At 37.0% G+C, this 27,386-nt stretch overlaps 1 protein-coding gene across 2 annotated transcripts in view; it reads right to left on the bottom strand.

Annotated features, from left to right (window-relative positions):
- Positions 1-27,386, bottom strand: part of MYLK4 (myosin light chain kinase family member 4) — a 95,486-nt gene that overhangs the window by 41,395 nt on the left and 26,705 nt on the right. The window contains exon 3 of one of the 2 annotated variants that reach the window (XM_087961205.1): positions 595-1,154. The exons of the other annotated variant lie outside the window; for it this stretch is intronic. Coding sequence (XP_087817331.1) covers positions 595-954 — 360 coding nt within the window. The 5' untranslated portion in view covers positions 955-1,154. The remainder of the gene's footprint in view (positions 1-594; positions 1,155-27,386) is intronic. 2 annotated transcript variants of the gene reach the window in all.

Raw genomic sequence — 27,386 nt, 5'->3', positions numbered from 1 at the left:
TGCAACAAGATTTACAAGATTTCAACCCATTGCAGGGAAAAATAATGAAGATAGCCAAATAGTGAGAATGAGCAAGGGTTTGTCCATACAAGCTATACAACATTGCCATCTTTGTTTTTCCCCAATTAAAGATCAGAGGTTTACTCACATACCTCTGGAGGAAGAAAGAGATAAAATACTATAGGTTGACCCAAATACTATGAGGAATCTTTTGCAAGTTAGTATATATACATCTTACTCTAAGTCACATAAGGTTATTGAAGCCCAAGATATTTTTTGCTTGATGCAAAGGACAACTGGTTTGAGCAACAGGCAATTGTAAATGCTCAGATTCTTCTTAATTTTCCTTGAATTTTAAAAGAGTTTTGTCAGCAAAGACAATGGAAAAGATGTCTTTTTTAATTAAAGTTTCTAGAATGAACAACAGTTGACTATATTAAATGGATATGGCATTAATACCTTGTTTGCCCTGTTAATTCTGCTTTTTAATTTAATGCACTCTTAAAGCATAAAGTTAGATTATTTCTAAGTTAACAAGCAAGCAATGTTCACAAGATACAAAGGGTGCTAGCTGCAATGTAACCTGTGACTTACCTTTTCATTCCATTTGTTGAACGACCTTTCCTTTTTATCTGAGAACATCTGCATTCTGAAACAACTTTCTGACTTATCTTTTTTCAAACCACCACCAACTCTAAGGAGCTTATAAGGAGCTTCTTTCCTGCATATTGGATCAGTGAGCGTAGAAGTCTTTAATTCCCCTTCCAAAGAATGGATATGTTGCTGAACTTCTAGGATCACTTGTTCAACTTCTTCGAATTGTTCTTTATGTTGTTCGGCATTCTTCATCATTTCGGAGAACTTCTTATTGACGTCTGTGCATACCAGCTTCATATCAGAACTCATTAACTTTTTGGATGTGGCAGCCAGTGGCGTCTTGTCAGTTTCTTCCATTTTCCTTCAAGAGTTCAATATTCCTTTCCATAAATCAGATTTCTTGGGAAGCACAATCTAACCTCTCCAGAACATTGTCAGCAATGCATAAATTTCCTGATTGAAGGAAGCCGCCTTTAGGTCTAACATACAGCTATTTTCAGACAGCAGAAATGTTTGTGCTTGATAAAAAGGGTCCCTCTTCATGAGACATGTTGATTCTGTAAAGCATTAGGATCAAAAAAAAAAAAAAAAGGCCTAGGATTTTACTACTGATGAAGAAGACTTCTTTCTGCTGGTGGTAGACATAACTATTTATATCAAGGCATAGAAGCTAAATGAAAACAATGGCCTCCAGAAGTTTTCTAAAAGACAGGCACCCAATGTAATAGATCAAGTCCAATCTATTAAAAGAGGATGCCATGACTTAGACAGACAATCTGAGTTCTTATGAAAAACACTTACTTCTTTTTTTTAATATTCCTGAGAGAGTATTGCAATGTTCAGGCAGACATTTGCCAAGCATCCTAACCTAAGCACACTTGCAGTCACTGATCATCAGTTATTGGGGAAGTCAGAAGAACTATTTGTACTTGTGGAATCCGACTTCACAAAGGCTGTTAGACATCTGAGAAGGGAAGGACACTTTAGCAACTATTTATGGACAATATGCGCCTAGTATCCAGCTTGATCAGTGATATGAGCCGAATGAGCACTCCTATAGGAGAAGCTATATTTGGGTGCTTGACATTTTTACAGCTTAATACTAATTGTTTCAAGTGCCAGCTGCTTTACCAAAAAAAAAAAAAAATAGTTGGCATGCAGAGAATTTATTTCAAAGCCTGTTGTAACACAAATAGTTCCTAAAATTTAGAAACTGTTTGCATACAAGCTGAACAAGAGATCCCTTTCTCCACACACTGCTATTTATTCTTTTACTAATTTTATAGCCTGCCTGCTCAAGGCATCTAACAAAACAGGAACTGTACAATGGAATTGTATCATATCCAGTAGGTCCTGGTTATGACTAATATTATGAGTAAATACCAGTCATTGTAACTATGAGAAAAATGGTTGTAAGTGTGAAAAACGGCCATAAGTCACTTTTTTTCATTGCTGCTGTGACCTCAAGCAGTCACTAAATGAACTATTGTAAGTTGAGGGCTAGCTGTAAAAGTAGAAGACAATTAGCTTTTAATTTCAAAACAGATGTAATTTGATTGAAAAGCAAATAAACAGTTACTTATTTTGTCCTATAACTTAATTTTGGAAAAAGCCCCAAATGTGGACTTTTCTGTAACTTCACAAAATTGCAAGGTTGGAGCTCTTTAGACATTTCTTTGTTCTTCGGTAGAAAGATCCAGAACTTTGAACGGAGTATCTAATGCCCTTCCAGATGTCTGAAACAACTGGTGAGAGATGCCAAAAATGCAATATAAAATAAAGAGTCTTGGGGAGGAAATAAAAGTAAAGTAAGTTAAAAATTTAAAGTCTTGGTAGGAGATAAATTTAAAAAAAAAACATACTTCTTGTCAACTTCAGACAAATGTATTTCAAGGTCATAAAGCAGAGGTTTCCAAACTCCAAGCTATGCTGGCTGAGGAATTCTAGAAGTTGAAGTCCACAAGTCTTTAAGTTGCCATGTTTGGGGACCCCTGTCATAAAGCAACCTTAACAAGGACATAAGATTCTTACATAATTTCAGCTGAAATGCCAGAATTAGCCCAAATAGGTACATTGGTTTTTTGTTTTGTTTTTTCATATGGGATGGTCCATTCCACCCTGTATTGAACAATTGTTAGGAAATCAAATGAAGCTGTGGTATCAGAACTTGGATCTGCTATCGTTTTTATGGGCGTATGCTAGAAAGGAAACATTTCACGGCTGAATGTACCCAACATTGGCAACAGGAACTATTTGTGTGTGAATATAACTGCCAAATGTAGCCATAAAAAAATCACTCTGTGCCTTCATGAAAACAGAATCTCTTTTGACTGTAAATTGATGATACCAAAATTAATAATTTTGGAAATAGCACTGAGCACTGAAACTTATATAACACTTCATGGTGCTCTACAGCTCCATCCAAGTGGTTTACAGAGTTAGCATATTGCCCCCAACAATCTGGGTCCTCAGATTTAAAAACTATAGAAATAACCTTTGATACCTCATTTTTGATTAATTCGCTGATTCCACCAGTTTCCACTATAAACAGCCATTCTAAAATGGAATGTCCTCACTTACTGACCACACATTCGGTGACTGTTTAAAGTTATGACAACACTCAAAAATGAGAGTTATGACTGTTCCTCAGAGTTACAGCCATTGCAATATTGTTCGCTGTCATGTAATCACCACTTGCAACTTTCATAGCCGGTTTCTAACAAGGAAAGTCAATGGGGAAGCCAGCAGCAAATCACAAGTTGTGGTCACATGATTTCATTCTTAATGACCCCATCACTTGGCCTCAGAGTTGTTGGTCCCTATTGCAGCTGGCAAGTGAAGGCTACTTGCAGTTATATCCTAGTTTCAGAAACAAATGGTTTGCAAACTTTTCAGGCAAAAACTATAGTGTTTTGTTTATAAAACAGAGCAATGGTCTTTTTTTAAAAAAAATTCCAAATGCAATTATATCCTGACTTTTATTTAAAAGAAAATATTTGAGGCAGAATACTATAATTTGAAAAAAAATGTGCTACAATCATAAGCCTGGTCAGGTCTTCTCTCCAAAACTGCTTGTTCTGTTTTCTATTTTTTTTTCAAAATATGTAAAAAGTTATCAAGCATTTCTTACATCAGCACTCTGAGCTTCCAAATTTTTTCCCATTGAGTATCAATAGGAAACAAGAGGTCTCAAACCCTATATTATAACTACACTGCATTTACAAGACAGACAATTTACTGGATCAGTACCAGTTGATATCGTCATGCATAGTTGTTGTTTTTTAAATAAAGTTCCAAAAAAACCTCCTATTCCTTAGTGTTGTATAAAAAACTTAGCCCAACCATGACTCTGGAGTAAGACCTTTTTTGTATAGACACCTGACAACTTTAATACACAAATTCAGTTTGGCAACTGAACACTGAATTGAACTGTTACTGCCAGCGAAAATGATACTGTCAGCTAAATCCTCTTGATACCTGGGCATTTGCAGCAAAGCACCAGGACTAGTGTTTGTACTATCTTCTAAACAATGTAATTCTATAAAACTTCTCTAGTTTTCCTCTCCAAGATATTTGTATGACTGATATCAGTGAGAAAGGGTCATTTGAAATGCAGTCATCACCATACATCTACATTTCTGAATACCTGAGACCAGGTACATCAGTGACTATAAGGAAGACTTAAGAATAACCAAGATGCCTCTAAGAAGTGCATCTATTAATGAGCAGTGGTGGACAACAGCAAAATATGGGCTCTGTCCATGAGCTTGAAATCAATATCCAAGTTTCCAAGTCAGGACACAACTTGAAGATAGAGGCATATTTCTCTTAGTGATACAAACATGTGATGTATAGCATCTTTGAGGGGTTGGGGAAGAACTTCATGTTATCTTAATGTTACAAAGCACATGGCATCAATTGTGATTTTTAAACCATGCATAAAACCAGAATCCCTAATGTGGCTATGAAAGTTTCAGCATTCTAGAAGGCCTCCGAGGACTTAACATGGGAGCCTGGGAGGCAATTTACAGGCTACAAAGTATTAGCAATCCATTCTATAATAATTTAAATCAACTTATGCTGCCAACATAATTCAGCTGCCTGCTTCCTCACGCACCTGATGAGTTGTAGCCCACACATATATTGCCTGGGCAAAGCAACTGGAATCATACTGATGAAGCAAGTAGATGGAGCATGCGGTCAAGAACCATGGTCCCCATCTTATAAAGCTTTAAGGAAACTGTAATTCTCAACGTTTAGATGAGCTCAAGTATTTATTACAGTAACACATTCAGAATCCAGTTATTTTACTTTGTGGAAGACAAGCTAAATAGCTGTCAGAAGACAGGCCCTACCTGAAAAGTACCACATCTAGGCCTAACTGAACCATGAGGAGAAGAAGAAACCTAGAGTTGCTCATTATTAAAGATTACCTAAAATAAGACTTAGCAATGGACAATTTACTGGTTACTGCCTTCCATGGGAGGGAGAGATTTGTTGCATTCCTGTATATTACCTTAATTAGCCCATGTGGTTTCATAAATTACCCTGTTTCTCCAACAATATGGCCTCCCCCAATAGGAAGTCCCAGCATGTTTTATAGGCATGAAATGAAATTAAGTCCCTCCCCCCAAATTAAGGCCTATATTAAAACATGCGAAATGGGGGGGAATGGTGGTGGGGCTTGCCGTTAGGAAGTACTTTTGTTGCACACCCGGATATGGTGCTGCCTGTGTTGACCCCGATACGAAGTGCCCCACCAACGCCGAGGTCAACATCCAAGCCCTCACTGCCCGCCCGCCTGAAGATGCAAGTGGGGGGAATTAAGTCACCCCCGAAAAGACGGCCTAGCTATTTTTTCAGGGCTCAAAAAAAACAAGACCCAGCCTTATTATATGAGAAACACGGTAGCAGTCATAAATCAGCACAAGCTGGTCCTATGTAAATCTGGATCCTCTTCTCTTCCATTTGGTGGTTTGTAAGATGGGCAGATATATAGGTTGCTTACATAAACAAAGTACTTAAATAGTCTGTCTAACTCAAGAAAAATTCTCAGTGAAAAAAAAAAAGATTTATGATCTCTTGACTAATTTTAGTCAAAATGTGCATTGGGAAACAGTGTTTTCCAAGGCCTTTCACTAGATTTGAAGGATATCAGGATATATATATGAAAATAACCCAGGGATAATAGCAATCAAACATCCAGCAGCCTATCTCACTCTAACGCATTTCACAGATATTTACTCTCCATGACACAAATTGTTTGTTATAGTCCTTGTATTTCACTTAATGCTATCAAAAGTTTGTGCTGTAAGAAAGAACAAACTGGGCTACTTTTCCCAAAGAAATTTGATTTTATATTGCATTTTTGCATTGATTTAGCATCTCTCCCCAGTTGTTTCAGAGGGCTTATTTGCTGAAGGCTAACGGTATGCAGCTTAAATTTATGGTATCTGGAATTCAACATGACAAATGGGCTCAACTAGAAATATGCCCACAATGGATTCCAGCTCTGGATTTTTTTTGGCTTTATGCTGCTTACTGGGGTATGCCATCATTCACAAGTGCCTACTGTACTGCTACTGCACTTCATTACCAATAGACTGCAAGTTATTATATGTTATAATGCTCCAAAGTGTAACTTTCTCGGTTTTCAAAATTTGTTAGAGGATTTATTCTTTTTTCCAAGCATAAATGCTGCCCAAACCCTTTAAAAATGGCAACACCTGCTTTGTATTTTGTTATTTATTAAATTTATTTGCCACATATCTCACCACAAGGGGCCTTTTTACTTATAACTCTATTAAATTAGAAGTTACGTTTTGTTCATATAGATAAGACAAGGAAAACTTTTACTTGTGTTTACATTAAATGCCATTTTTTTTCCATCCAGAATTATGGGAGTTCCCATATTTTGGGTGCTGGGAATTCTTCTCAAGAATTTTATATTCTGCCCTGCCTGCACGTCTACCCCACCAGAGATGTAAAGATTTAAGAGGTATCTGGACAAGGAAAAGAATTCTTAAATTACTTTTTAAAAATAATAACAATTATTATTAGTTAATATTTAGCTCTATTGGGCAGAGAAAGACAATCTTTAAAGACCATTGTCACCGGCAGGTTAATTCTTTTATGTTGTGTTTCCTTATTTCAATAAGTATTACACTAGTAATACTTATTAATTAATAATTAATAAGTAGGAGGTGTGCATAAGCGCACCAACGTGCCTACCGTTCCTGTCCTATTGTTTCTTTTATTTTTTTTATTTTTCTTATGTGTATCCATGTATTTATAACTATATATAAATTACTTATACCTATTATCTTGTAAGCAATTGACAAAAATAAATAATAGAATATTCTTTGATTTATTCATTTATTCATTTGCTTGTTTGTTCCTATAAACCAATGGTTGCTAACCTCTGCAACCAGAAGGCAATGCGTGTGGAGGCCCCTGCGTAGGTGCGCAGGGCCCCCTGCATGCCTCCTGCATCTCTGCGCATGCGCGTGTGTCTCCTCCACCCCCGCCCCCCCACATGTGTTCCAGATACCCGACAATCAGTAGTCGGGCGGCCGGCACATGCACATGCGCAGTAAACCTGCTTTAGGTGAGGGCTTGCATGCCGGCAGTAATGGCTCTGCACACCACTTCTGGCATACGTGCCATAGGCTCACCATCACAGCTATAAATGGTGCCCAGAAGAGACCTCCCTACATTTTCCATACATGTCCATCTTTCTATTATAAGCCTTCAGGCCAAGAATTATGCTTCCTCAGCCATCCACTTAAGTTCATGAAAGAGCCAATTGTGGATTCTTAGCAGTGGTGGGATTCCCAAAAATCTACTACCGGTTCTGTGGGTGTGGCTTGGTGGGCATAGCAAGGGAAGGATACTGTAAAAACTCCAGTCAGAGATGGTATTTGCTGGTTCTCTGAACTACTCAAAATTTCCACTACCGGTTCTTCAGAAATGGTCAGAACCTGCCGAATACCACCTCTGATTCTTAGTTATGAATAATCCAAGGTTTGGAATATAGGTGCTTGACAGTCTGCAAACATGTGCTTCAAAGGGGAAAAAAAGTGGAAAACTGCCTACTGTAGCAGGAACCATTTAGTTAGCCCTGATCAACGTAGCAAGAAACCATAAAGAATCCCAACAAGAAAACTTTTTTTTAATCAAGAATAGGATAGTCAGAATTGAATTTCCAAGCGTTGAAAAAGATCCTTTTAGTCTAAAGGAGAGTGAATGAGTCTGCCATCTAAAATTACCTGCTTAGGTTAGGTACCTTTAGGTGACTACAGCTTTCTGAAGAAAGTGAACTAAAATGTCTTGCTTGAATTTGCATAACTTGAGTAATCAGTTAAGTACTTTGTGATCATGTGACAGTTGTGCAGCATCTAAAATAACTGCCGTGTCTTTGATGATAAATGAGTAGGGTGTCCATGGGTCATCCCAAAAGTTGTCTTCAGCTCTATTCAGCTGCTTCTTGACCCAAGGGAAATAAAGAGCGTGCATGCACACACACACAAAGCTTTGCACAACGAGGCAAAAATAAAGAATGAATAGTATCTATTTGGTCTCTGATTACAATGATTTTACCACCTGTCCGTCAGTTATGAAACCTGACTTCCCTTATCCTAAGCTAACTTTCTGCAAGGTGTTCTGCAAATACCCCACAGTAATAAATCATGACAAATCAGCTAATCTTCACTGGCCATTGTAACTCCGGTGAAGACTTTTTTTCACATTATCTCGGTCATGCAATGGTAGCAAAAAACTCTGGTTCATTACCTTTGGCATGCTCTTTGTGAGCTTTCTTCCTGCTTCCAATGTCCTTGAAAAGGGAAGCACAATGCTTCAGGTTGAGCTATGTGTTAAGACAAATCCCCTTTAAAAGCAAGCCATTTGTCTTGTCTTTCAATATTTGTATGGCTTTAAAATAAATGATTTCCTTCAACAAGTGCCAAGTAATTGAAAATGTTTGGCACACTAATGTCAGGATTGTGTTTAGAAGCATATCATTTTCCACGTCCAAATGAAACAAAGCTTAAGTGTACATCTGTTGTTCATATCCCCTTTTTGCTATCTTTGCCTGGCCTGTCCCCTTTCCTTCCTCACCTGCTGTGGTCTCCCTTTCTTACATTATCATGCATCGACGGTCACCCTGTTTCAATAATTCACAAAAGTATCCTCCACAAAATGCTCTTTTTTGTAAACTTGCTTTGTAGAAGGTCCATCACTCTAAATATGAGTTAGTTATTAAGATTGAGACTCTTAGCGTTCAGGTAGAGCACGGGTGTCAAACTCGCCGTGTCACATTGCCGTCACGTGACATTCCGTGATGTTTTTCCCCTTCGCGGAGCTGAGGTAGGCATGACCAGCATGTGACCCATCCAGCCCACTGGCCGCCAGTTTGACACCCAGGAGTAGAGTAACAATTGCTTACATACTTACAACGGTGGCAGAGAAACCAGAGCTTACCACTAGCTATGATCCTGCTTATTGTGTTTTGTCTCCTGTCCTGTCCTCCTGAAAGGGAATTTGGAACTGTGAATGAACCCTTCAATTTTGGCAAGACTCTCTTTTTGGTGAAGGTACAAGGGACATAAATATTAAGTAGTTTTCAAGAGAAGAGACAAATTTCTACTATCTCAAAGAAAGCCAGTTTGATCTAGTGGTTAAGGGCTGAGGCTAGAAACCAGGGGACTGTGAGTTTTAGTCCTGCCATAAGCATGAAAGTTATCTGAGTGACTTTGGTTAAGTCAGTGTCTCTCAATCCACAAAGTTGTTGTTGTGGGGAAAACAAGAGGAGGAAGAAGCACTAAGTATGTTTGTCACTTTGAGTAATTTATAAAAATAATAAAGGTGGGATTAAAAAAAATCTAAATAAAATAAATTCTCAACAGAGACCCCTGGGGCAAATGAGAGTATATTGTTATTCTTAGTAGTAATATATGAAAACAAAGATATTGTACCAAATGAAGTGCTCCTAAGAATCTTTTTTAGGGAGTTATTCTGAGGACATCTCAGAAGTATGTAAATATATGTAAAAGCAGCTGAGTGCCTTTGAAAAGTTAAAGAAAAATCAGTACTGACTACTTTCGCAAAACAGCAGTTAGGTCCATCTGAGTAATTATGTTCCCAAACTGTAACCCTTAACTCCAATTCCACCTCCTGGAAATGTCCTCCTCCAAGATTATTTCATCTAACTGCAGCAGAGTCCCCCAAAATCTGGCAGATTTCCCTTGTGGATTAGTGGAGAATTTTTTCTAAAGCTAATTCCAGCTTTAGAGTTTTTTTTTCCTCAGGATCTCAGCAATGGAACAAAGGTTAAATATCAATGATTCTACTAAACTGGTTTTTTTAAATGATGATGACAATGATCTAATTGGCACATTTGATATAAGTCTGTATTTACAGTACTGCCCAGTGCAAGCTAGTGGCATGTACTGAAAACGAATTTGGGCCAAACAGGCATTTTTCACAAAACCAATTTGACAATGCAACTGTTTGTGAAAAGTAGGCAAAGAGTAGAAGATCGGAACCTTAATGGCAAGTTTCGCGTTTAGTTAAAATTATGCCACTTAGTCCTAACTTAATTCCCATTGTTCATTACATCTGGCCCCATCTGAAGATTCCTGCATGGATTTAACAGCCACCGTAGTGCTGTTTCTTTCCTTTCTTAAAAATGGCTCCATTCAAAAGAGCCTCCATCTGAATTTCTTAAGGCAGAAAAAAATGTGATAAATTATCCACTAATAGTTCCAAGAAAATGATCTGAAGAAAAACCCCTGAAGTTCTGAGGTAAAAGCCAGAGGTGTCATAACTCTGAAGAAGGGGAATGAAAGAAGCCCTGTCTCCAGGTGCCCAAGGAGCTGTACTTCATTTCATATTTTGGAGACTGCTTCCAACCTTTGGTTGCTGTCCAACTCTGTTCTGGCAGCTCACATCCGGTATTAAAAATTTATAAATCACAAAAGGCTTTTTCTTAAAAGAAGGTTAAATGTGGATGGATAGCCTGAAAAAGATTTTAAAAGGGAGCAACTGAGGGGGTTATGTGGAAAATTAGATACAACAAGAAATGGTTTCTAACTCCATCAGAATCAACTTAACAAATACAATTTCTTTCCAAAGAAAGAAAAGTTAGGCTGATAAACTTTTTCATTCAGAAAGCTTCAGAACTCAGCTCTGAAATAAGCTATCTTTTATAAGCTATTTTGAGTAGTTTTTCTATGTTTCCTATTCAGCAAGGCAGGAAACATGCCCATAATGTCTGACAATCACCACAGGATGGGCCTTTGATATGCACATATTTAGGAACAATATGATATTTGTTCCTATCACAAAGAATACACAAGAGATTATCTCAGCAGAACTAATATCCCTAAACATCAGCTCGGATTCCATTTGTACACCAGTAAAAGTAGCCTTGCATTCCCTACCCCTATACCCAATAAATAAGGCTATATGTCCCAGCCAATATTCAGCACAATTTAAATTTAATTGTCAATTATAAAAGCAAAGATGTCCTCAGGGGTTGATGTTTCAAGTTAAACTAAAATGAAAAAAAGAAAGAAAGCAAACCAGTTTCTGTGATAAGACCTTGATCACCATTTTTCAAAGAGATAGTCTTGAATTCGTTGTGAAGTTCTGAATCACATTGATAGGAAACTAGAGGAAATGTGGAATGAATCAAAGAAGTTGTAATGATGAATATGAAAATAGAGAAGAAAGCAAACTGGATGTCAGAATAAATGGTGGGATTTGCTAAGAAGAAAAGAAAAACCAAGAAAAATGAAGACTCAAGAAGCAGCATAACAAAAAAATTAGAGAGCTGTTAAAGGAGACAAAAAATAGTATTATAATTACATCTCAAAGGCTATCAAAGATAAAAAATAGACATGGAAAAACAAGGAAAGTTTCTGAAAAGATCTTTGAACTTAGGAGGAAGTCTTGCCTCAGATTGGTAGAATAAAGGATGGCAATAGATAGTAACTGATTGCAAGATCAAATGCAGATGGACGTATGACTGTAACAGAGCCTGGAATTTCCCTCATAAGTCACGACCGTCCTAAGTAGAGGCGTCCATCTGACTGACCCAATTTTATGACTTTTCTGCAGTGGTTGTTAAGCACACATTGTGGTTGTTAAATGAGTCCATTAATTCCTATGGGCGTTTTTTGCCAGAAATTGGCCGGAAAGGCTTCATAAGCCAGCAAAAATGTCGTAAATTGTGATCATGTAACCACAAGTGGCCATAAAAGTGAGCCAGTTGCTAAATGCCCGAAATGCAATTATGTGACCACTGTGGCACCACCACAACTCCAGAACTGACTCATAAACTTTTGGAAGGGGGTCTGTCATCGCTTTGAATAATTGCTAAATGAGTGGTCATTAAGCAAAGACCTGAAATACTGAAATTCTGTACAATAGAGATCTCAACATGCAACATACCTTAGAAGATATTCCCTATTCACAACTATCTATAGTTCTAAAAGTTAGAACAGCATTGTGATCATTTTCAAGTTGGAAAGCTGTCAGAGTTTATTTATTTGCTCAAAATGTATGGCTGCCCATCTCAAATCCATGACTCTGGGTATTTAACAGCAATTAAAAACAGCATTGAAAAATAGAACGGTAAAGACAACAACATGTATAATCTGCAGCCAAAATAAATCAAATTATCTGTCTATATAACCACTGTTATATTGCCACACATTTGGATGGATCCCTAGGCTTGGTGACAAAACTGTGACTTTAAGGCCTTGCAAAAGGCTGACACACCCATCTAATCTCAGAGAGGATGACATTCCATAGAGCAGGAACCACAACGGAATTGATATATATAATATCTACATCATGGCAAGCAATAGAAAAAATATATATAAAGACTTTAGCCAAACTATGCCAAAAAATATGGAGAACATAATGGCCAACAGAAAGTTCTACATAATTTATCATAAAGAAAGGAGATTTAACAGAATGTACAAACTATCATATTATACTTAATTTCACATGCTAGCAAAATAATACTTAGAATTATGCAACATAGATTACAGCCTTACATGGAAAGGGAAATGCCAGATGTTCAAGCTGGTTTTAAAAAAGGCCAAGGAACATGAGATGTTATTGCTGATGCACATAATTGAGAAAGCCAAGAAATATATCAAAGAGAAGTCAGTGTGTGCTTCATTTATTATAGAAAGCCCTTTGATTTTTTTCAATCATGTCAAGCTGTGGAATGTGCCTAGAAAAATGGCAGCCCCAGAACATTTTATTGTTCTCACATTATGAAAACTGTGCATAAATCAGGAAGCCACATTATGGACACAGTGAAATGAATTGGCACGAGGTTGGCAAAGAAATGAGACAAAGTTGTATGCTCCTATTTATAAGTTTAATATATTATATTATTACGGTTGGTTGCACAGTCAGCCAGATGTTTAGAGTGGATTTGACATTTTTGTCCAACTATCAAGTCTCTCCTAAGGACTTGGGATGGTCAGATGTTGTCTAATAATAATAATGGTATTGTTGCAGGATGTAAGCTGTTCCAACTCTTTTTCAATTGATTGATGGTGATTTTGTCAACACTGATTATATTCATGTGATGCTCCAGATGTTTTGAAATTGTACCCAAGTTGCCTATTACTATTGGTCCTATCTTTGCTTTCTTTTGCCACAGTCGTTCTACTTCTCTTTACATGTCTTCATATTTTGTGAGTTTCTTCAGTTCTTTGTCTTCTATTCAGCTATCTATAGGTATTGCTTTACACTATACATATTGTGATTTATTATTATATTACCAACCAATTACATATTGCTTTACCCAGAATGGATTGAGCGAACCTCTACCTGAAGAGCTTGTGAACTGGTCTAAAATTATAGCATTATTAGTTTTAAGGGAGTTGGGAGGTAAGAGGATATATTTTGCAGTTATGGCTGAATGTTTAGTAATGTGAATCCAGGGGAGTCTTTAGAATCATTTATTTATAATTAGGGTTGCACCTAACAACACATATTTTTATCAGATAATCTTAAGAATGTTAGTTATTTCATAGTAGATGACATAACATATATATGCATTTGAGTTAAACCATTTCTGAGAAAGAAAGGGAATTTCAGGCATATTTTTAGAAGAGGTGACAATTCCCCCTTTTTAGGAAAGATGCTTATATGCAGCAGTAAATTTAAAATTGTGTGCTAAAAGGTGAGACAATATTGTTTTTCACATCTTTGAAAGAAATGAATGTTCATTACTGATCATAGGAAGTTTACTGTACTTGATATTCTGTTCTGTCCAATAAGGAGCATCTTCAAAGGTTTATTACCATTATTTTAGGCTTACACATACAGTATTTATATATTCTCTCTCTCCACCGCCCCCTATGATTTTGTATAATCAATTCCTAATCCAATGCTGCTTAAATTAACACCATCAAAATCTGAGTACAAGGCTTGATGTCACTGGCCTTGCTAGAACAAAATCTACTCTTTGATCATTATGTTCCATTTGGAACATATATTCTCTTTAAGTTCTCTGAACATCTTTATGTAATTGTTTCTTTTCCTTGACATTCCAGCTAGTAATGTACAGTTGGCCACTTGTCAGTTTCTCTTTATGGCTTGCATTTCATATTAATTCTTTCAAATGCCAGCTTGTATATACATTTGCCAGAATGTAGCATTACAGTATACCTGTTCCTGGAATGTACCATTTCAAGCTGCCAATGGCATATTGCCTGATCAAAAAAATATACATGAGAAGCGTTACTTATCCCAGTGAAATGGGTTTAAGAAACTGTTACTTCTCAGAGGATAAGCCATTCAAAAGGGAACACAGTACTCTGCAGAAAATATACCATTTTTTCTTGATGAATATAACCAATTTTGGTCACCGTACTACAAAAAATGTTGAGACTTTGGAAAAAGTTCAGCGAAGAGCAACTAAGATGATCAAAGGCCTGCAGACTAAAACATGCGAAGAAGGCTGCAGGATTTAGATTTGGCTAGTCTAAAGAAAAGAAGAATTAGGGGTAACATGATAGCAGTGTGCCAAAATTTGAGGGGCTGCCACAAAAGAAGAGGGGGTCAAATTATTCTCCAAATCACCAAAGGGCAGGACAAGAAACAATGGTTGGAAACTAATCAAAGAGAGAAGCAACCTGGAATTAAGGACCAACTTCCTAACAGCGAGGACAATTAACCAGTGGAACAGCTTGCCTCCAGAAATCATGGGCACTCCATGACAGGATGTTTTTAAGAAGAGTCTAGACAGTCACTTATTTGAAATGGTATAGGTTCTCCTGCTTGAGCAGGGGGCTGGACTAGAAGACCTCTAAGGTACCTTCTAGCTCATTCTATTCTTTTCATATAAACCTAATACTTCTATGATCCAATTTCTCTACACAATGTTACATATCCTCAACACTGTCAAACATAGTAGTTCCTATTTGTATTCTTTTTCTGCTCACCAAAAGTCAGGGAATCATAAAAATCTATATAAACATATCAAAATTATTAAGGTTAATGCTACTAATTTTGATTCAAAAAAGATTCAGACTAATCAACCCCTTTGAAGATTTGAATCACCCAGCTTTGTTTTTCTTTACAGAGATTTGAAGGTGATTCACATTTGATGATTTTTTTATTTTTTATTTTGTGGATTCTCAAAAACTACTGTGACTGGTGAGGCTGTGGTGGACTTTTTTTATATTGATATGCGAATCAAGAGTTTTATCACATTAGCAAAACTCTCTTATCAAAGTCTTGAGATATACTCAGTTCTTTTTTTTTTTTTGCATCTCTTTCTTCTGTTAGTATTTGTTTAGGAAAGACCATTTGGAGAAGAAAGAAATGGTACAAGAGAGACCCCTTTTCCTGTTTTCTGAATAAATTTGCTCTTTTTTTAAAAATAAGATATGCTATCTTTCCCCAAATCGCATCCCGTCACCCTTCTTTAACTCTCAATCTATTAGTCTCAGTACCTAACTTTATTTAGTTTTACAGCTCTTCAATCCCCAAATACAATTGTTAACCCTCTGTTCTTGTTTTGCTATTTGTCTGTCTCTTTCTGTTCACAATGGACTACATATATAGTGCATACATATATATTATTCATATCATTATGTGTTGCATATGTAAAAGTGATAACATACATTTCACTGCCTTTTTTAAAGGAGAATTGCTGCACAAGTAGAACACATGTTATTTCCAACAGAGAGTAAAATTGTCAATGAGCCATGCAATAAGCCTGCCAACATAAAAAAGCAAGTAGTCAGAGGATGGCAGCCTGTTGAGACTTTGAAAAGAGATTACTTTTCAAACAGTTTTTGAAAAAAAAAATAGAGACACATACTTTCTGTGTTGATTCAACACAATTTCTCTGTAGGGTTTTGGCTGGTCAGATGGAGACTTTGCTGCCATTTCTTTCTCCCACTATTTCCTGTCTTAAAACAGGTGCAGAAGGAATATTTTTTTTAAAAAAAAGTCTTTGAAATTAATGCACTTTTAACAAATTTAAAAGTTTGGACAAAATGAGTGGAAACGGCTAAACGCTGTCTTATATAAATCAGACAATCATTTCTATATGTGCTAAAAATTACTTTAGGATTGTAAATGCAGATACTTATTTTAAGGTAAACTTTAAGGTTTAAAAGTGTTTTAACCTTTTAGATAGTTTGCCTAAATAATAACAGACATCTTTTGCGACAGGAAAAACACCTCCTGAGTTAGAGAAAATAAGGTGATTCTGGTTTTCTGGTCTATAAGAGGAATGGTACAGTTTTTTTTCCTTAAGCTGCTGATACATTGAGGAGTTATATGTTGAGTATGAAAAGGAACAGAGCCATGTTTTCTCTTTCTGCTGGGCACCTTTCTGTCTGTCTCTCTTCTTCCCATCCCACATTCTCATCAGCATCCAACAAGTTTCTGAGGGGTATGTCACCCCCCCCACCCCCGAAATTTGAACTGATTGCTTGTAGAAATTTTTAGAAATGAAACCAATGATCTGGTGTCTTTTTAACCCCCTAACTTGTTAATTCCTGATAACAACCATACCTTTCTTTATTTCAGCTTTAACATGCCCCAATTATTCCACGGTTTTAAAATATATGTGCTATAATTGTTTCATGTATAAAGGTAGACAATGAGACCATATTTTAGGATGTAGAAGAAACCAGACAACCCAACCCAACTGAATTCAAAACAGTGTCAGTTGGTGTTGTTGTGCATCTCAAAGAGACACAAAACTGTGGTGTCAGTTTTTAGCAAACATATCAGAGAGAGAGAGAGAGAGAGAGAGAGAGAGAGAGAGAGAGAGAGCTCTATGATCTAGCACAGGGGTCGCCAACCTTTTGGACCTCAGGGACCACCAAACTCATAATTTTAAATCCCAGGGACCATTAACTGGTTCTGTCGGTGTGACCTAGTTTGTGGGTGTGGCTTGGTGGTCATGTGACTGGCTGGGCATGGCTTGTATGTAAATATTATAAATATTTTACCCAAAATCAGACAAAGCAGGCAGATTGAATTGCTCACAGAATCATTGAGTGATCTATCTATCTGCCATCGGCAAGCTCAGTCTGTCACATAAAATATGCTTGCTGTGAGCCTGCACTGAATAATCGAACATTCAGTCCTAAGGGAGGTTAGCTGTACTTAAAATCAGAGCTGAAGATCTAAAGACTAACTAGAAAGCAAGAAATCCAACCATTTCCTGCTTCCTAGCTAATCTAAATCTCCCAGCACAGCAGAACAGATGATGGTTGGAAAAAGGAAAAATAGCAATTTAGCAGGCTAAATTGCCCGGTAAGGAGTGAGTGGGGGGGAGGCTTCCTGCGGGCCATGTGAGCAGCACAGCCTTGTGTTTCTACCCAGCCTGGATTAATTGCTTTGGGGGGGGTGCTCTGGAGATGAGATTTCTCTGCGGCCCACCAAAATTTTCTCATGGCCCACCAGTTGGCAACCGCTGACCTAGAAAATGGGAATTTTGGAGCTATAGGTGTGATCTTGAAAGGGGAAGGTTACCAATCCTTGTACTAGATTATTATTATATTGTAAGACACAATGTGTATATTATTATTATTAATTATTATTATTATTATTATTATTATTATTATTATTATTATTATTATTATTATTATTATTATGCTGTTATTATTATTGTTGTTGTTATTGTCATTATTATTGCTAGTATTATTGTTATTATTGTTATTATGGCACAAAAGGGAATTTGACAGGTTAAAACCAGTAACTGATTACAATGGAAGGAAGTGGTTTAATAGACTAGTAGAAAGGGATAAATGGAAATGTCACTCTTAATTTGACAATGGCAAAGTCAACATTTTAATTAACTAGACTGCTGGCGAGAAATAACCCCAATGAATGACGAAAAAAGAATGTTGATGAAAGCCTTTGTAAATTGCTGCTGTGTCAAGCAGCTCAGTTCTTGGGAGGGAGAAATCTGAGAAGAGCAACATCTTGTTATGAAATAGACTCCTCTTTTACCTCAGAAGCCCTCTTATCCTGTCCCAAATTTGGCTTCATCCAGTCTAGCTTTCTCTCTCTCCTCATTTTCTATTTCTAGCACAAAAAGGATGCTACTCAGAAGTATCTCAGCCATACCTTATTGATGATCACTGGGCAAATAACATGGCGGTTTATTATATGGATTAAGGAAGAATAGAAGATATTTGCCCGTATGGATTTGAAAATTGTAGATCATCCATATTCTTCTTCTCTCCACATTTGCCAGGGAAACACAGCAAATATTTTCTAAAAATTCTTTACAGTACTTAAGAGTTATAAACTTTTATTTTTTCTTTGTCTCTTTTCACAAAATTCATTAAAATATAATAAGCCTCTTCTGTAAACCCAATCTAGGAAAATTATCTAGGTCTCTCATTTGTCTGTTATTTGTATATCCGTTTTAATTATTGAAATATTAGCAGGTTTCTTTTGAATCTCCAGTGTAATGTTTTTTCATAACATTTTTGTAGTCTGTCATTTTTAAATCCATTTTCAAATCAGTCTAAATCATGTCAGGTAATACTTGTTCCTCTTCCGTAGCATCTTTTAAATGCAGCCTATAAATCAAATCAAACGTTTATTGTCAATGCACAACATGTGTACAATGAAATTGAAATGAAGAGACAGTCTTAAAATTAACTTGTGGATCCATTGTTCAAAAACATCATTCATCATGTCCAGTGTTAAAATAATTTGCTTCATTTTATATTAACAAGGCAAATTTTCAATTAATTATACTGTTTAGTTCCTTCTAGTTCTCTCTAATGTCCATTTTTTAATGTTTTATATTATTATTTTTTAAATCCCACCTGAAATATTCTAATTCTAATATCTTATTTCAAATTTATCTGGGTCTTTATTTTGTTTGTAACTTTCTAATATCAAAAGTTTTAATCACCCTTTTGCTGTTTATTCTTTAAAAAATATCAAGTTCTCAAACTTGCATTTAAAATGCCTACTGCTAAGGTGTGAGGGAAACCCTCCCACCGGACCAGACTTGTTGATGCAAAAGTTCTTAACAGCTGAAAAGCAGTTAACAAGCCATTTCTAAAAGTGATCACAAAGAGAAGTATGCAAACCCAGTGTACTTTCAAGGGTGCTGACTGGTTTCAGCCAGATGGCTATTCCCTCATCACCAGAGTCCTAAACATGCTGAAGACTGTTGTCTTATGGGCTACTGAAGAGGACCAACTGTCTAGAGCACATGTGATAATCTCAAGTCCTCTCCTTGTCTGGAGAGGAATTCAGAAGAGCTAGTCTACATGCCAACTCTACATTCCTCCACTGTCATCAGCTCTGCTTTTCACAGAGCCATTTTCAGTTCACCCTTTCTTCCCTGAACGCCTCTATATGTTGAAGCCATATCAGTATGAGGTTCCATTCCAGGGGTGGGTTTCTATCGGTTCTGTCCACCTCTGTAGAACCGGTAGCTCTGAAGAGCAGCAGACATAGAACCGGTTCTATGTCTGCTGATGTTTTTGCCCAGCCGGGCTCTTACCTGATCTTTATTTCCTGATTTTTCAACTTCAGCTGCCGAACGAGGCACAGCTGCAGTTAAAAAAACAAGAAAAGAGGGCTGTTTCAAAGGCTGCTTCTCTGCAGCAGCATGCTAATGACATGCTAATGATGATTTACAGGCTCCCGGCTCACAGTGGGCAGGGAAGCTCGTAAATCCCGAACCGGTAGTTAACCCTGTAGTATCCCACCCCTGTTCCATTCTATGATGGAGCGAATTCCATGAGGACAGGAACTGAAAAGCCAGGACTTCCTTCAGAACAGCAGTTCCTTGAGAAGAGATGTATTTATCCCACAAGCTACAGAAATGTGTTTATCCCACAAGCTACAAGAGCCAGTCCTTTCAATTACACGCATAAAGCTGACAAGACTACTTAGTTTAAGAGCTTTGCACTTTCTAGGTTGATCAAACTTTTCCTTTCTAAAGCAAGTGGCTACAGAAACTGCAATTCTAGTCTATTTGTAATCAAAATAGCAGGGCCAAGTCCAAGAATGAGAGAGGATGGTCCCATATCAGTCCTGCAGGGCCAATTGTAGCTGAGCAAATTCCCAATCATTGGGAGGCCTTATTCTGTTTAAAAAACCAAAACCAAAACCCCACTACTTTCATGTCAGAATACTTTCTTTTGCTTTCTTTCATGCCAGGGATGTCAAACTCAAGGCCTGTGGTCTGGATCCAACCTACGAGGTGCTTAAATCTGGCCTGCGGGGTCGGCCTGGAAATATGCCCCATTTTCAGCCTGGACAGCCTTCTGCAGCATCTGCCCCATTTTTGGCCTGGACGGCCTTCTGCAGCACTTTGCCAGCCAAAACAGGCCCTGGGAGGTGGTGTGCAGCCCCCCTCCCTGTTTTGGCCAGCAGGGTGCTGCAGGAGGTAGTCTGTCCCCATTGCGAAGAACTACAATGCTGATCCAGCCAGTGGTGGGATTCTTACCGGTTCTGTGGGCGTGGCTTGATGGGCATGGCAGGGGAAGGAGACTGTAAAATTTCCAGTCAGAGGTGGTATTTGCCAGTTCTCCGAACTACTCAAAATTTCCGCTACCGGTTCTCCAGAACTGGTCAGAACCTGCTGAATACCACCTCTGGATCCGGCCCTTAAAGAAATCGAGTTTGACACCCCTGTTTTAGGCCAACTACTCTCCTCTCTAGTCTAAGAACACAAATAAATAAGGTCTATAACACACATAGATTGCCTCTAATCCCGATTTTCTCAACCCATCTCCTTAAAAAAAAAAAGTGCTGAGATTGCACATTTATGCCACTAAACTGGGAATGGAGGAATTTATTGCCACAAGAATAGTCGCACGTGAAATTACGGCACGAGGATGCTCTGGTGGAGGAGTTATTTTGATTCACTGACCTCTGAGATGGGACAGGTTACATTTATGTCACAGTGGGACTTGATAGCTACATATTCCAATGGATATGATTACACACTTACTAAAGATCTGCATGAGATCTGTTTTTAAACATGATTCTGTTTCAGATCACACAGCCAATAAGAGGGAAACCCAGAGAGTGACGTAGATTTCAAATTTGCATTCTGTCTGGTTTTTTAATGTGTCCTTTGTAAGGTATTACAGCTAGCTGTACTTAATTTTTTTTTCATGCACCCTTCTTTCAGTTAATGTTTTAAATTATGTTCCAACTGCAATGCTTTGTTTTTGTTTGTTCTTTATACTCCAACAATATTTTGTCCAGCTGTTCATCTTAGTTGGTATTTCCCTCCCTTTCATTTGGACCCTTCTTCAAGATTTATAAACAAAAATTTCCATCTGCTTTGCTTGACTTAACGATTTCTAAGGATGCTCTTCCAACCCATTCCCCAATCTGTCACAATACAAGTAGTCCTTGACTTACAACAGTTCATTTAGTGATTTTTTGAAGTTAGAACGGCACTGAAAAGAGTGACTTATGACCATTTTTCACACTTACGACCATTGCAGCATTCCTATAGGCAGGTGATCAAAAGTCTGATGCTTGGCAACTGACTCACATTTATGACGGTTGTAGTGTCCTGGGGTCACGTGATCACCTTTTGAGAACTTCTGACAAGAAAAATCACTTAACAACTGTATAAGTAACTTAAGACCTGCACTGATTCACTTAACAGTGGCAAGAAAAGTTGTGAAATGGGGCAAAACTCACTTAACAAATGTCTGACTTAGCAACGGAAATTTTGGGCTCAAATTGTAGTCATAAGTCGAGGACTACCTGTATTGTCTTTGGTTTTTTCTAAGATTGAATCCAAAGTCATTTATCAATTTTAGGAAACTCTTCTTACTCTCGCTTTCTCTCTCTCTCTGCTGCCATGAAGAGACTTCACTCATGTCACATTTTGAAATAATGAACAATGAAAAAGATAAGATTTCAGTAAGTTTCCTTGAAAAATTTCAAATGTATTAAAAGTATGAAAATTCACATTTGAAGATTTGCATTGCCAACAATCTAGTTTAAATCTTGGGCCGGGATTTTCTGTTGGAAACATTGAATTGTTCAATAAGCATCTAAATATCAAGATGTTTTTTAAAAATAAAATCAGTTTTACCATTCTAGGCTGGCATGTCTCATTGAAATGAATGAATCAAGAAGTGAATTAAAGCAATTAGGTATTTATGTCAACAGTTTCCTATTCAAGTACTACAAGATTAATGTGAGATTTACTTTGTCTTCCTTAATTATAATACAAACATCCAACAAAATTCAAACTATTGTCATTTACATCTTCAACAAACTTTTTACTATATAACTATATAGTGAAGACCAGCCATAATCCAAAATAGAGAAAATAGGAAAAATAACTGCCCCCAAATACTATACTTAGCCCCAAATCTATACTTAGCCCATACAAATATGATTTTTTTTAAAAGCAGTAAATTCAGTATCTCATATTCAGTAAATCAGACTTGCATAATTTTTTTCCTAAATCACATTTTTGGAGATAGTTTTTGAACAATAAATTTTTCAACATTATGTAAAACTATTCCCTACACATTCTTTTTAATATATTTAGCTTGTTTCTATATTTGAAAGAAAACAACACTGTCAAAAATCACAGAGTGGATTAGCATCCAAAGTTACTTCATCTGAATGCCATCGTGTAGAAATCAACTAGACTTAACATCCCCACTTTCTGAGTCACTGGTTACGGCTTTCGTTTCAACAGCACCTGCTGCTCTATTGGCACCTACAGGTTTTTAAATTTCCATGATGCACTAATGTTGTCAACTTCTTGTCAAAGATCCATTATCTCTCACATGGATATGAAACCTGATGTCTGGGTTACAACTGCACAAACCCTTACAAGGAAAAAAAACACATGCTTAGCTCATCCAAAGCTGGACCTACCACCCTTTTCACTTGGCACTTGTAAAGTCACATTTTCACTGCTTTGCAGTTCTAAAAAAATAGATGGGCTATATCTAGATGCCCCCCCCCCAAAGTGTTTAATTGGAAATCAAAGCTGTTTTTCTTAATTTTTCTAAGGGTGTGATCTTTGGGAACTCCGTAAGGGAAGCTAATGAGAAATTTAACTGGTATTTTGTACTTGGCCAAAAAAATCTGGGAGATCCATATGTTAATTTTTATAATTTGATTGTGAAACATTTCTGTTTCATGCAAATATAAAAGTAAATTCCTAAATATTTACATAAATATTTTCTAACATATAAGGTTGGGAAAATATAGATTGTCTTAAAATCAAATCTAAGAACTTGGCAACTTTAAGTCTAAATGCACTTTAGGTCTAAATGCACTGAACTACTACGTCTATCATCAGAAGCCCTTGTAGCAATTATTTTTATTTATTTTATTTTATTTATTTGTTTGTCAAACACGTATAAGATAACAAGTATAGTTATGAACATAAACATGAGCAAAGGAAGTGAATACAGATCAATGGGGATTAGCAATATATAAAGAAAAAAATATATAAAGAAAAAGAGAACCCATACAATATTAGAATAAAGATTCAGGATTACTGACAAACATTCACATTATATTATGCAAGGTATTGAAAGCTAGTTTGGTGTGGTGGTTAAGGTGCTGGATTAGACATCAGGAGACATGAGTTCTACTCCCCTTAAGCATAAATGGGCTGGATGGTTTTGCATCATTCACTTCTCATTTGGGGAAAATAGGAAGAAGGAACATTAGTTATATGTGTTACCTTAAGCTGACTAAAAGTAAAGGTGAGATAAAAATATAATAATAAATAAATAAGTGTGGCAGTGTCAAAGAAAAAGCCAAGATTAAATTAGTTGGAGAACTGAGACGAGAACCAAACTGTACTGTAGTCCATTCACATGAACTGACCAAAATTTCTTGTCCGTTAAATCTGGCTGAATTATTTCTCCCCATTTCTCCCTAAACTCTAAAAGTTTCACCTCAAGAATATGCCCAATCTTCAGCATGCAGATGGTCACAGAAATCGAAAGTTGGTTTTGATTGGTTTTGATTGGCTTACTCACTACAATTTGCCATCACACTTAGCTCTAGTACTGATTTTTTTTTTTTTTTGTCCTGCAATGTGCCCTTTGTCTGGTCTCATCTCTTGATCAGGGTACATTGCAGGGGCATAGTGAACATGGGCTGATCTCAGAATCTAAGCGGGGTTTGCCCTATTTGGATAGAGGGCTGTAACAGAGTGCACAGCCATCATGCCTGCCTTGGATTCTGTCGGTTCCATGAGAAATCTTCAAATCTTCCTCCAACTACTCAGTGGTGCCTTGCCTGCAACTCCCAGAATAAGCCAACTAGATGTTCTACCATTAACCATTTTACTTCAGATAAATCTTTTTCTGCAGCTTGTTAACCAAGAAGGGGAAGGGGAAAGCAGTTCATCCTTCTTTAAGTAACCCAACTTGAGGCAGAGGCGCGTATCCTTAAAGCTAAGCCCCTTTCCCAGAATGGGTACCAATAAAGAATTATAAATATAGCCACCTTAAAGACCTAGAAGAAAAATGGAAAGGAAAAAACAGAAAAGGGAGAAGGGATAAACAAGTGCTTTTTTATGAGGCTGGTCTCAGTCAGATCCCTTAATTAATTAATCAATTAAGCCCAACAAATTTATCCTGCTCAGTTCTCAGTCCATAAAATAAAACACTTTCTATTTTGAAACCACTTTCTTCAGCATTGAGGTTGCTAACTGGTATTTTGCTATTACTTAGCTTTCAGTTACTCACAGCAAATGTCAAAAGAGAAGGGTAAAACGGAGAGTGGCCTGACCTCTTTTAAAATCCACCTGAAAGAGGAAATCTCCTCTCCTTGTTTATTTCTCTGCTTTTAATTTTCTTCTTTGGCACAAATTGTCTTTTCACCTCTTACTTGGATCAACCACTTTCCTTTAACTTTTTCAGAGTCCGAACCTCTTGAAATTGGAATTTCCCAACATTCCTTACAGGAAATAATAGCAGGAAATCCAAAGGGCATAAGCTAAGAATTTGGGAATTTGAAAAAAATCTTCCAGAAGGAGGCAAGGGCAATCACATCCCTAAAGTTACTGAAAAAAATAGCCTAAAGGCAGAAATAGGGAGCTCAGCCTTATGGCATCATTATCTTTACTAATAGCAGCTATCATTTATGTGTTTCATATTGCCCTGGTGTGATGCGGGGCTGGAAGCACTGTGCACTTAACAAGATGGATGATGTACATTCTAAGAAAGTGTATACAGCTTATACATATATTTATTTATTTATTTATTTATTTACTTACTTACTTACTTACTTACTTAACTTATGGTTTTTAAATCTGCGATTTATCATTGTAACTGTGAGGCTTTCCAATGAACAAGGACCAAAAAAAGGGTTTTATTATTCAAGGGAGAGCTTTGAGGAATGGTAGATCATTTTCCTTTTCATATTTTCTCACCACTGGAGGTCACTGTAATCTTAATGTTTTGACTCCTCAGGTCCCTGACAGGAAGACATTAAGTACTAAATGCTTGATGGCTGGTATTCAGAAAGGGAATGAGAAATGTGTCAAATGAAATTGGCTATTAGTAGTTTCTGCTTTCCTATACTTCATTTTTCACCAGTGTTTTATAGACCAACAAAGCTTCTAAATATACCCTGCTCTGGGCTTCTATCTAATCCAGCTACACTATATTGATACTGCTTTGCACATTTATCCAATTGAATTCACTGTTTCTGCATACACTGGGGTGATGAACGGTGGGTGGAGGAGAATCATCAGATGACAGCATGCTCAGATATTTTTTTCCAGAAGAAGAAAGGAGGGAAGGAGGGAGGGAGGGTTAGGATTAGGGTTAGGGTTAAGGTTATGTTATCTATGTTATCTAGCGCTTGATAATTGATAATCTGAAGACGCTACAAATCACTGACTTTCCACATGACTTAATTTCAACAGCAACAACTTCAGTGGTAAAAGCTACATGAAAAACTCACCTAGTTTCTCATCGCATACAGTTATCCAGCTCAACTGATATTTTTCAATCAATCAAACGTTTATTGTCAATGCACAACATGTATACAATGAAATTGAAAATTTAGGATGCCAATCTCAGGAAAGAAAACTTCTGAAAGTTGACCTAACCTAATTTAATTGCTATGCCCTTCACTTAAATCAGTGACAGTTAGAAAAGCTGTAGTTTGTAGAACACAAAATTAGAATGAAATATTATGGGGTTAAACTTTAGCTGAAGCTAAATAAGAAAGAATATTCTGGTGTGAGCAGAAAACAAAGCATAATAAAGTGTTCACATAATTAGAGAGAAACACCCCGTTCTGATGGGACTAATTAAATTCCTGCGTTTATTTTTATTCAGCAAACATAGCAAGCATGATATGTAACAGGAAACGGATGCCAGGCCTCAAGAAATGCAAGGAACATAACTTTCTTTTGACAGACAAGCACAGATGTGGAGGCCTGTATATGAATCCTCTTTCTAGCAAATTATTATTAGCTAAATAAAAATGCATCCATGCTACCTTTCACATTGTTTTAAGTTAATTAAAATTTCATGAACCAGGAGGCCAATTAGCAGTACTGTGTTGACATGCAATCAAATGTAAACTTCTCCAGATTAGTGTTAGTCTGGAGCCAAGTTATATGTCTGAGAAACAATACAGGTAGACTGCGACATACAACCATACAATGGAGCCTGCCCAATATGTTCATATGTGGTGATGGTTGTAAAACAGGTCAGTCATATGACCAACCCAATTTTACAATTTTTGAGATGATCGTTAAATGAGCTGATGGTTTGCTAGGGGTGCAATTTTGCCAAAAACCAGAAGTAAGAGCTGGTTTTCAGCAAAACTGTTGTAAAACACAATCACTTGACTGTGGGACATACAAACAGCCATAAGTATGGCCGTATTTTTGAGTGCCCAAAGTTTGCTCAGATGACCTCAGAGAGGTTCCCACCATTAGAATTTTGAATCTGGCTCATCAGTCCTCTTTTTCATATCCATCATAACTTCGAAAAGTTGCTAAGCAACTGATCTTAAATCGGGAACTATTTATTTGAAAGTACAGACTTCCATGCAATGATGGACACAATGTCTGTAATCAAGGAAAAACAAAAGAGACCAAGTACATCTGGAGAATCCTTTATGACTCAGCTAGTAGACTTGCATGCCTTCAATGTATTTATGCCTGTTATCCATTGACCAGTGGTGGGATTCAAAAAAATTTACTACTGGTTTTTTTACTACTGGGTGTGGCTTGGTGGGTGTGGCAGGGGAAGGATACTGTAAAATCAGAGGTGGTATTTGCCAGTTCT

The sequence above is a fragment of the Notechis scutatus genome, chromosome 3, assembly GCF_049901735.1.
Source record: "Notechis scutatus isolate UNSWTSFEM ecotype Mainland chromosome 3, rNotScu1.2, whole genome shotgun sequence".
Lineage (NCBI taxonomy): Eukaryota > Metazoa > Chordata > Lepidosauria > Squamata > Elapidae > Notechis > Notechis scutatus.
The sequence above is the reverse complement of the archived record's forward strand: the minus strand, read 5'-3'. Positions and strand labels throughout refer to the sequence as shown.